The sequence below is a fragment of the Archocentrus centrarchus genome, chromosome 14, assembly GCF_007364275.1.
Source record: "Archocentrus centrarchus isolate MPI-CPG fArcCen1 chromosome 14, fArcCen1, whole genome shotgun sequence".
Lineage (NCBI taxonomy): Eukaryota > Metazoa > Chordata > Actinopteri > Cichliformes > Cichlidae > Archocentrus > Archocentrus centrarchus.
This window is the reverse complement of record NC_044359.1, coordinates 30,186,816-30,198,383: the sequence shown is the minus strand read 5'-3', so window position 1 is coordinate 30,198,383 and position 11,568 is coordinate 30,186,816. Positions and strand designations below refer to the sequence as shown.

At 42.6% G+C, this 11,568-nt stretch overlaps 1 protein-coding gene across 1 annotated transcript; it reads right to left on the bottom strand.

Annotated features, from left to right (window-relative positions):
• Nucleotides 1–287: 287 nt before the first annotated feature.
• Nucleotides 288–9,278, bottom strand: kcnk4b (potassium channel, subfamily K, member 4b). The gene is made up of 7 exons (XM_030746699.1): nt 9,154–9,278; nt 8,598–8,874; nt 4,429–4,543; nt 4,179–4,339; nt 3,498–3,684; nt 1,067–1,209; nt 288–979 (listed from the first exon to the last, which is right to left on the bottom strand). Exons 2-7 carry the CDS (start codon nt 8,784–8,786, stop codon nt 374–376), a joined length of 1,401 nt encoding a protein of 466 aa, XP_030602559.1. The 5' UTR covers nt 8,787–8,874; nt 9,154–9,278; the 3' UTR covers nt 288–373.
• Between the last annotated feature and the right edge of the window lie 2,290 nt (nt 9,279–11,568).

Here is an 11,568-nt window from a genome sequence, read left to right as displayed (position 1 = left end):
TATTTTTGGGAAGGATTCTGCAGTTACTGTCTCAGATCAAAATAACCTCTCTTCAACACAGCGGTGTGCTGCTGTACTAAGTTTATCTCCGTGATTATAAAGCATTTTCACAGAGCAGTACTGCACTTCAGTCTCCGACCACCAGAGGGCAGTAATTCCTCACCAAGTAAAGTGAACACTGGCATAAAAATCTCTTCATCATCTTTAAGGGAGGCATAAACACTCACATGCTAAGGAACACTAAATGCAAAACCACATGTGGCTAAGGCTTCATCATCCTTTGTATCTTGAATGTCTGTATGCAGGCAGTATATATATAGTAGAATGAAAACTCCTCTGTCAACAAGATTCAATACATTTTCTAGATTCAGCTTCATTCATAAGGCTTTACTGGTAGATCTAGAACTGGTCTGGGGTTTCCATTGGGTTCCCTCTTGCTAGCGCTTGAGTTGCTGAGTTTGTGGTTCCTCTGAGGAACTGGCCTTCTGTGGCGTCTCCTCTTTGGCTGACGAGGGTTGAGCTTTGTTGGATCTAGCAGGGGATCCAAGTGTAGTTTACCGCTCTGAGCATCTGAGGACTCATCAATGAACGCGAGGTTCTCCCCAAAGTAGTCCAGAGGCTGGGACAGGTGGGGTTCAGGAGGAGCTTCCTCCTGTTTTGGTTCTGCGGGTTTTTCTTCAGGCACTCGCTCCGTCTGAGTGGCCTGAGAATCTGACTCTGATCCAGACCCTGATTCGTTAGAGGAGGATGACGACGAAGAGGAGTATGACCCAGACTCTGACTGACTCTCATGCGGCTTTTCTTTGCCCTCAGGGACCCCATTAGCGGATACACTGTGACCATGGCTACGAGAGGTGTGGCGACGCTTTCGCTTGCGCCGTTTGAAGGGGTCATCGATTTTTCCTGGAATGCGAAAGTCCACCGACATATTTTGGATATTCTGAGTCCAGTCAGTGGCGTGGGCTCGCAGTTCCTCCATCTGAAAGGAAAGGATCAAAGCAGAGATGGTTTGGACATAAAGTGGTGGAGACAGCACATGATAAAACAAACAAAGGAACAGGAGTACCTCAGCCCTGGTCTTCTTTGATAGAACCCGGAGCCAATTACCAATCATTGTCAGGATAGATGCAAAATATGCAAGACCCAGCAGGATCCAGAACCACACCAAGGGCTTGTACCAGTGGTCGCTCCCTTCCTTTCCTGAATCCCCTTTGAAACATAGACACATTATATAGAACCAGGCAGTAAACAGGGGGCAACACATTGACACATCCATCCATGTAGCCATCCTTTTCTGTGGAGTAAATAAACTGTTAAGATAGCAGACTAGATAATCAATAATTCATCTCTGAAGAAAATCATCATAAATAATTTATGACATTGTGTGCGCTAAGTGAACTTAATGCATTACAACTGACAGCTATATTTGTGGATGATTAATTAAGTCACAGCTGCTGCTTATCAACTGATCAATATGTTCAACGATGAAGAAAAAAATATGAAAAAGGTATGAAGGTATGAAGCTATACTGAAATGGAAACCGTGAACACGTTTCAGCTGCATTACACAAACAACAAAAGTGTCCAGAGGACTTTTTATAGAGTATAATAAAGCAGCATGTCCACAAGATAGTGGCAAGATATGGCTATAGCACAGGGTGCTGAGAGTGAAAAGACCCTCTTCTTAATAAAAATAAAAACAAAAAAAACAAAAACCTGCAGGTTTTTAACGGGGATGTACAGGTACCCTCTGGTCTGATAATGTTCACGTCTGATGCAACCGTAGGGCAAAAATGAGCCTTTCCTCTTTGCATGAAGGAAGGGTGAACACTGATTCAGTTATTCGGGAGTCTGAAGCAAAACCTCACACCAGATCTCTCTCACGCCATATTTTTTGGTGTTGTGCTCCTCCACTCTGCAGTTCAGAGGAGGACAGCATGTTTTCTGTTCCACTGTTTCACTGCTTTAGTTACATATTCTTACACAATTTACATTACAAACTGTGTATCAGGTGGTTCGATTAAGCTTCAGCTCTAAAACAGATGCCGAATTAAAGTTTCAAATGTCAGTTTATCAATAATGAAGTAGTTCAATTATCATGTACGTCAGTTCAAGCAGCCAGGGCCCTTTAAAAACTTTAACAGTATCCAAAGGGATGATTTGGGAATCAAAATATTCACCTGCTGGAAAACTGCTATAAAGGAAGGTGACCATAGAGACCAAAACATTTACTGTAACTGGCTGTAAAGATGTCTTTTAATGCTGTTTAGTTGGGCATTTTAACATGGCAGTCTATGGGCAGCAGGATGCTTTTGGAGTCTGCCTCCAGTGGCCACTAGAGGAACTACAGTTTTTGGCACCTCATAATTTTTCACCCATGAAGTTTTCCACTTGGTGTAGACAGTGGAACGGCTGTAACCAGGGAAATTTTAGAGAAACTTAATGCAGATGGAGAAGTTTGCCTTCTGATGTCTGCTTAAGATTTTGAAAGGGTACTATCCGCAATTTGTCTTCTGAAGGTTGTAGGAGATATTTACTGTATTTACTTTTACAAAGTTATTTGCAACAACTAGATCATACAAACAAGTGACTACAACGAGACTATATAAGCAGCAAAGAATGACAATAGCAGGCAGACAGACAAAACCAAACAAATCAAGAAAGAAATGCATCATTTTAAATGAAATATTCAAATATTTGCTAACTTATGTGGAGGTGTCTGGACGTGCATGGATCAGGTATGTCTTTAAAAATATGTATTTTAAACTTTTTTTTTTTTCTCACAATTTAATGTTCTCATTTACACTTCTTCTTTTTTTTTCTTCTTTTTTCTCTTAACAGCTTCTCCAGCTTTGGCAGTGAGCTCAGCTGACATTGAGGCAGGGATGCAGGTCACCAGTCCACCACAGGCCCAACAAACTGAGACAATAATTCACACTCACATCCACGCTTACGACCAATTTAGAACCACCAATTAACGAATACGTCTGTCTTGGGACTCTTGGAGGAAACAAGAACACTTGATGGGAAACCCACTCAGCCACAGGAAAAACATGCAGAATCCACACAAAGCCCAGACTGAGGTTGTAATTTAAAAAAAAAAAAATGTGGATGTGTTGCTTCCACTACTCAAAATGACATGATTGTATCAATGCATGACAAAATGCCATTGTTAAACTCTGGGGATGCACTCTGAAGCCTGACTAGGAGCAAAACAAACCTCTAAAAAAAAGTTTTATGATGTATTAGGCAGCATGACAGATGACATGGCAATGTTTTTCCAAATTCCTATCCATTTCAGAAACTGCAGTAGTGACAAAAACTCATTATATATAAGCAACTTACTTCAGTCCAATGCCTAAAGGCCATTTGATTCAATTCATATTCCAAATGCAAATAAATTCCTACAAACTCCCATAAATAAGTTTCATTTTCCTTCTTCCCACTCAGAGAGTTTGTGTGCACCACGTCAAGCAAACGTGGTGGCTGATTGTCTACCTGCAACATAGTCGCCAAACCCCACTGTGGTCAAGGTGATAACCACGAAGTAGGCCGATTCGAGAAGGGTCCACTCCTCCACCTCCTGAAAAACGAAGATTGGCAGTGCAACAAAGAGCACGCAGCCCAGCAGGATGGACAGGACGGCTGAGATCACACGCACAATGGTGGGACTAACTCGCCATTTCTGTCAACAAGGAGAAACAACTTAGTGCCATGAGTATATAGCCTGTATATAAAAGAAGAACATGGCAATGGTGATATCACCCATTGGTGTGAAATTATTTTTTGAGCCTTGAGTTGAGACTTTTTGCCGTCGCCATAAATAAGGGGTGGTCACAGTACAGCAAAGCCCCCCCCGAAGCAAATCTTACTTTATTATCATTTTTGACACTAATGGGACCCATAATTTACCAAATAAACATCATGCTGTGTTTAAGAAGACTTGAACCTAGCGACTGGGACCATAAACAGGATGGATCAAGGGAATGAGGGCTTTTTCACACCAATGTCTTTATTTTTAACTATAGGTGTTGACCTCCTATGGCCATTAGAAGGTGTAAACTAGTTCTGCATCGGCTTCACTTTTCAGACCTTAATGTTTTGCCCATCTATTATATATAGTCTGGGGATAAGTAAATATACAGTGGCAGTAATGAAGACATTTTTCTAAACTCTGACCAGGAAAAGAGTCTCTATCTTGGCGACAGTTTTCCTCAGCCCAGTACCCAGATGGTCTCCGACTCCAGCGAGCAGGATACCAAACATTGGGATTCCCACCAGGGCATAGAAAATGCAGAACAGCTGCCCTCCTTCTGTCTTGGGAGAAATGTTTCCAAAACCTGCACATGTGGGGTCAGAGGTAGAAGAGCAGTTGCTTAAAGACTCATCACTACATTCAGCAAATGATAGCTTTTAGCTGGACACGCACCGATGGTTGTGATGATGGTCCCTGAGAAAAAAAAGGCACTGGCCAGATCCCATTTGCTGACAAATGTGGTGTTGCCTGAGGGATCCACACCTACTCCAACTGCCTCCACCACCTCCTGGGATGGGACGGTGGGAGAAAGGTTACTGCTTAGTTGATGAAAAACTTCAGTAATTAATGCTTTACTGGAAAAGAGATATTAACAAACACATGGATGAATGAACCCATCCTTGGTATGGCGTACAGGATGCGTTGTGACAATAAAAAGCAGGAAGTTACCAGCGATGAACAACTGTGACGGCTCCATTCTGTCCCAAGTATATCGAACCACTTTCAGCACAGAAAATCGAATTCCCTGATTGAATTATCTGAATATAAACCTGAGTATGATGAGGTTATGAATTAACATGGGCCCTTAAGACATCATTAAAACCAATCAATTAATAGTTTGGATTATAGATTGTAGAAATATCTACTGCGAAGTAGATCTGTCCCAACAGAGTGGCAGAAACTGAAACTGCTGAAGCTACTAGAACTGTTACAGCTTTGCATTAAGTCGTGCAGTAACAATAAAGACGTGTGTGGGGGGCTCTGTGCGTAGCTTTCTTGATGGTGAAGAGGCAGAGGAACAGTATAGGTTTGAGGTGGGAATCAAACCAGTCACACTGCAGTTACAATTTGGCTATCAGCGGGCATTTACCTGCATTCTAGTGGATACAGGAAGACACTGGAGTGAGGTTTTGTGCCTAGAGGGGTTGGCATACGATAATTAAGTTACTTTTACTCCTCAAGTTACATTAAAAGCGAGAGGCAAATTATGAGGTTAGTCATGTACACCTCAGTCTCAGCCTGTGTACTCTGTGCACCGCAGAAAGGAATGATCTGGAGCCAGAAAGGCAACGCTTAGTAACTGTGTGCAGGAAATTTTCTGGGAATGCGAACCATAAGTGAGAGTTACACAACTCGCTCACAGATGTAGTGAAATACACAATATATAAGCAATTGACAATTGTGTGAACACACCAGTGCTATAATAATGTTCACGTTACCATAGATATATTTGATTTAAGGCTTCAAATAACCTATTAAAGTAACAATTTATCAGTTTATTATTTACAGTTAATCACAATAAGTTTCTGTCACATGGTCCGAGGGCCAAGATGAAGTACTCAGGTTGTTTAGATAATTTTTAAATTGAAGAAACAGGAGGCAGGGGATGTTTGTCACATTTGCTTTATGAATTATTTCAAAGACTGAATGTTTATATTTTTATAGACATTTTTTATAATATTTACATTTCAACTCACTAACCAACTAACTGGCCACTGTAAAAGGTATCATTTTACTTATCTAATCTCAGATTTCAGTTTAAAGTTTACCGCTTTCTTTTTCTTTAACGTAGAAAATGATGTTAGCACATTCGTGTGATACTGACATGCAGAAGGAAACCCTGCACTGATAGCCAGACCATTAAAAAAAAGGTCACATGGAAAAAGTTATGTAAGTACACCCCGTTATTTATTACCCTTTCAAACCCATAAATTTAAACTCTGGGGTTGGCAATGGTAAGAACCTCTTTATGGAGGGACAGCTGAATATGTCTTATTTAATTCTGACATCTAGGGTCTGCTGCTCCATCTGATTTGGTGGTGTCATCATGCCAAGATCTAAAGAGCTCCCTAAGGCTTACAGAGACAAATTTCTAGCGGTAGCCATGAATCAGAAAGCAACTCCACAACTTCTAACCAGGGAAACCAAGACCACCCTCTCCCCAGCCAGCTTATCCGGGGGAATGCTGAGGTGTTCCCAGGACAGCAGATAGTTATAATCGCTCCAGCGTGTCCTGGGTCTGCACCAGGCCCTCCTCCCGGTAGGACATGCCTGGAACACCTCACCCAAGAGGTGCCCACAAATCACCCTAGTCAGATGCCCGAACCACCACAACTGGCTCCTTTCAATGTGGAAGAGCAGCAGCTCTACTTTAAGCCCCTCCCGAATGGCTGCACTCGTCACCCTATCTCTAAAGGAGAGGCCAGTCACCCATCAGAGGAAGCTCATTTCTGCCACTTGTACCCAGAGCTTGTGACCATAGGTGAGGGTAGGAATGTAGATCGACCTGTAAATCGACAGCTTCACTTTTATCCTTGTTTCAAGTCATTTATTGACTGAAAATGTCAAATTTCACTGTGGCTTTTCAAGTACAGCACCTTTCTTTGCAGGCACTGCTTAAAGCAGATCAAAACTTTGCTTGTTCAAATGTGTCAAAAAGGCCAAAAATTTCCCTGGGATGCCCCCCTCCCCTCCCCTCCCCTCCCCTCCCCTCCCCTCCCCTTTTTTTTTTTTTTTTTTTTTTTAGTGTTATAGCAACTTATTTTGCTGCTTCTAACCAAATCAAAACAGCATAGAGCAAACTTTGAATTACTAAAACTACACATTTCTCATTTAAAAAAAGAGACTCTAGCAGTGCCCAGCTGCAGTTTTTATTTAAATACATAAACAAACTCCAAACAAGTGTCAAACCTTTGATGCTCACTGCCTCTGTAGCTAAAAATACACTTTTGCTGGGTGTGCGACACACACCTGCTTCATGTTTTATAAGCACCCGGGATTTGGCTGAGTTTGTGGATCCTTAGGATGATCATTCCGATATGTGTGATGTGGTCAGTGGAGCTCGCTGGTGACACTGTGAAGCAACGCAGCATGTTGACTGTGGGCCACATAACAGGTGCGGTCAGAGCAGCTATGTAAGGACGGGGCCGCTCGAGCATGCGTGCGACTGCGTGACAGCTGATCCGTGCATGGGTTGAACATTATGAGCCCTCTTGGCAACTTAGTTGTGATCCTGAGATGCTTGTCCTTGCTCTAGAATGAACATTGTAAATTATTGTTTCAGCATGCAAAGTGATCTGTAGATGCACTGGGTGACCAACGGACATGACAGAAGCTGAGCAGGTATTTTTTGTTTATATAGCGGAAGAGGATAAGAGATTTGGTGCATTTCTTTTCAGGAACAACAACCAAAGAAAATTCTGATCAACCCGAAAGTTACAGCTTTTAAAATACACTCATAACATACAGTCAGTGATGTGACAATAGCTGTTGTTTGGTGCCACTGGAAAAAGAGAGAAAGGATTAAGATATTTTGGCTGGACTGCTGCACATTTATAGAAATGGGGACAATACGTAACGCACTTAATGACAGCTTGCAAAAGAACTGCTGTTGAACCATTGTGGCCGCACGATGCTCTGTCAAAGATCTTGTTATATTTTCTGCTAACGGATACCAATGTGGTGGATCATGTGTAAGGTAATGTGACACACCTGTTTTTGAGTAAAGTTGTGTTTTTTTTTTCGAGCGGCCCCGTCCTTACATAGCTGCTCTGACCGCACCTGTTATGTGGCCCACAGTCAACATGCTGCGTTGCTTCACAGTGTCACCAGCGAGCTCCACTGACCACATCACACATATCTGAATGATCATCCTAAGGATCCACAAACTCAGCCAAATCCCGAGTGCTTATAAAACATGAAGCAGGTGTGTGTCACACACCCAGCAAAATTGTATTTTTAGCTACAGAGGCAGTGAGCATCAAAGGTTTGACACTTGTTTGGAGTTTGTTTATGTATTTAAATAAAAACTGCAGCTGGGCACTGCTAGAGTCTCTTTTTATAAATGAGAAATGTGTAGTTTTAGTAATTCAATGACAGTGGAAGGACAGTGACAGTGGTCACAAGTTATGTTGATGTGACTGCTCAAAACTTGAGTAAAGGCACTAACTTGTGATGAGACGTCACAAATAGATGGGACTTAATTTAAAGGGATCATGGCCCAAAAAGGGACAGGAAACCACTGCTTTAATCACATTATAGCTGACAAAAAAAAAGAATAAATGTAGTTGTTCTGATATTTTCATCCACATTTACCTTAAAGTTTGAAAACTGAAGGTCCGTATGTCCTATACTTTACGCTGCGCCACTTTAGTGTCATCTGATATTTGCTGTGCAGTTTTTATTGCATTTAGTAAGCCACTATTTATTCCTATCATATCATCTTATGTAATATCACATTATCTACCAACATGATGCCATACCCACACTGGAAATTGTAATTGAGAAAAAAAGAAACAGTTTTCCAAAATAAAAGCCTAATAGTGAGTGGGTCCTGTCTGTACCTCTATAAGAATCTGCAGCTTGTCTGAGTCGACACAGGAGAAGTTCAACAGGAAGTCTCGGCGTGTATCCTGCAGCTTCATGTGCACGCCCTCCTCCTGCGGAGTCTCCAGGGCACGAAACACCACGGCCCCCAGCACCAAGTAGAGAAGAACCCCCGTCAAGATGGCGAGCAGGGTGGAGCAGCGCATGGCTGCACCTCCACTCAGTCCAAACGCAGGCTGCTGCTTCTCTGTGCCAGCCTCAACGCCGGAGTGGCCTGGATCCCAGCTGCTGCAGCTGAAACATCAGCAACCGCACAAGCACACTGGTTTCATACCGACCACAGAGGCTGACAGCAGCCTGGGCTGCGCACACGCCCACAGCAGCCGGACTACTAGCTGCACACCAGGCATTAAATGGATTCAGTCATCACCACACTGCTGACACACAGTAAATGCAACATCCAGCAAATAGAGCCTGCTCTGTGGCCTGCTTTTAATTGAACAGATGTTGCATGAGTGTCTACAAAACATAAGTGATCCATGTCATGAATGCAATCATAATAGTAGAACTCACCTGTCAAGCCGCCTTAGTTGCCCACGTTTTCGTCTTTTCCAGTCCCTCTCTGCGATGGGTCTGAGGATGGAGTCCCTAGAGCCGTAACCACTGGGGAGCCCGTCCCCCTCACACTCTGAAGGAGGGGACACTACACAGGACCACAGACAAATTTTTATGTGATTCAGCATTCAATGCAGTTAATGAAGAGGGCTCACTTCCTTTAAAAAAAAAGCTGTCAGTGGTGAGAATCAATGATAGACAATTATCGAGAACAAAGCTCTGAGGCGTGGCAGTGCTGCTGTTGTTGTGTCATACATTATCTGTACCCATAGAACCCATATGCACAATAAAGACCCTAAACTCTTCTGATTGGTTTTATTTCCTTAAGGTGTTTTGATCAGCAGTTGGAGGAGGAATATGATAATGTGCAGAGCAGGTGTTGGTCATATTCAGCTCAAAAAAGCGATCTCACTTCAAGCAGTTTGTTACAGCAGTGGAGCTGAAAAACCGATCGATATGTCGCTGCCTTCGTCTGGGAAGTTTGGAAAATGATTTAAGAAGGAAGGATTTTGTCATTGGGATCAATAGGCCTGCCACTCGCAATTCATTTTGCATTAGTGGTTGTAAAACAAAAAACTAACAAAACAAGCTCCTATCCTCTAAAGTTCGGTGGCTGCGGCGCTGTTGTCAGCAGATCTGCTGGATCTGATCCAAAATTAGAGCAATAAATTGTCATTCTATGACAGCAAAATACATTTGCACTCCAAACACTTTTACAGCTGCTAGGAATGCACAGAGGGACAGTCCATTTACTGAATTAAACACGTTCCAGTCAGGAGTATATATGAAACACATCCTCTAACAGCACAGAATTACCTTGAATATCTGGTTTTTATATATTATTTTGTATATATAAGCTCATAGATTTGTAAAACAGTCATTAAAACAGAACATATATTGATAAGCAACACAAGATTGTCCATGTGAGTAACAGTGTAACTGTAGTCGCTTCATGAACATACTTATCTACAGTTATCCAAATAACAGCTAAACATGGACCAAGCAGGACTCATCACACCAAAACAGCAAGCTCATATTCAGCTCATCCACTGTAAACATATCTCAGACTGTAACACAGAACACCAGACTGATTATGCACCACCTGGCAAAAGGAAATTGTAATATCCCTTGCATTAAGTGCCAGCAGTGCTTCTGCAGCAGCCGAGCCGTAGCCATCCATCGTTATACCATTTTATTACCACTTAGAGTCCCTCTGGGTCCATAAGATTCATGGGACTGATCGGCACTCCGGACAGTCCAGCCCTTGTGTGCTTACCTCAAAATGTAGGATCATAAGAATCCAGAGCATCGGCCACCTCATGCAGAGCGTTTCAAGAGTTCAGGCAGCCGCATACTGGGAGTGTGTGTGTGTGTATGTGTGTGTGTGAGCATGAATGTGTGTGAAGAGGAAGGCTGGTGCTGAGTGCACAAGAGAGGAAAAGATACTCAATCAAACTGACTTTATATAGATGGTGAGGGAGTGAACTGGAGAGAAACAGAGAGGGAGAGAGCGAGAGGAGGTGGAGAGGGTGGTGAAGCTTGACTTGGCTCGATCAGTTTCTCTTCAAGTTTTCAGTCATGCCACAAACACATGCTGCAGTTTGGATCGTTTGCTTTTATTTTGTAACTTTAGTGTTTCTCCTGTGCGTGAGCACTCTACAGTAAAAGTAGCTGAAGTCTCATATTTGCAAAGCGATCTCTGTATCTCTGTGGGATCAATTTTTAAGATTTATTGGTGTCTGATTGGTGTTACTCCACAGACTCTGCAGCGGGAAGCCAGCTCAGCCACTCTTCACCCAGCCCTCAGTAACCTATCCTCCTCACAAGTAAGAACTGCTGCTGTTACCAGTGTGTGTGTGTGTGTGTGTGTCTGTGTGTGTGTGTGTCTGTGTGTGTGTTTACAAAGGGTGGGGATAAGATTTCTCAGGCACATCCAAGAAAGCTTAGTGAACTTTCACACATCCAAAGTAACATTTAGATCAAGACATTGCTGTGCAGATTTATGAGTTCTGGTTTTAGAGTTAGAGCAGTAAGATGAGTGCTATAGGTGATTTATTACGGTCATTTCAAGCTCTATATTTTTACTCTTGGTATTTGCAAGAGTGGCTTTTGCATGGTGTAGCCCCTCAGTTTGTCATTTCAGTGGCCAACTTTCTTCTGATTACCTGCCCCTGGCAAACAGAAGACTTAAGCAGCAGGTGGGTGTGGCTAGGATGACCATATTAGGGATAACCACTCTCACTGACATCGTAGCTATAAAGTTGGGGGAAAAAACTCCATGGAAGTGAACATTTAGAGCAGCCTAAAGCTTTGGTCCAGAGGGCTTACTTCCACCTTATTGTGTTCCCACAAACATTTGTGGGAACACTATTT

Bases quoted from the DNA above. Each gene is read 5' to 3' on its own strand.
- kcnk4b (XM_030746699.1), bottom strand. From the start codon at position 8,786: ATGCGCTGCTCCACCCTGCTCGCCATCTTGACGGGGGTTCTTCTCTAC. The intron at 4,340-4,428 runs GTGCGTGTCCAG...CCACATGTGCAG, and splicing joins GACCATCATCACAACCATCG to GTTTTGGAAACATTTCTCCC. The intron at 980-1,066 runs GTACTCCTGTTC...CTTTCCTTTCAG, and splicing joins CAAAGAAGACCAGGGCTGAG to ATGGAGGAACTGCGAGCCCA.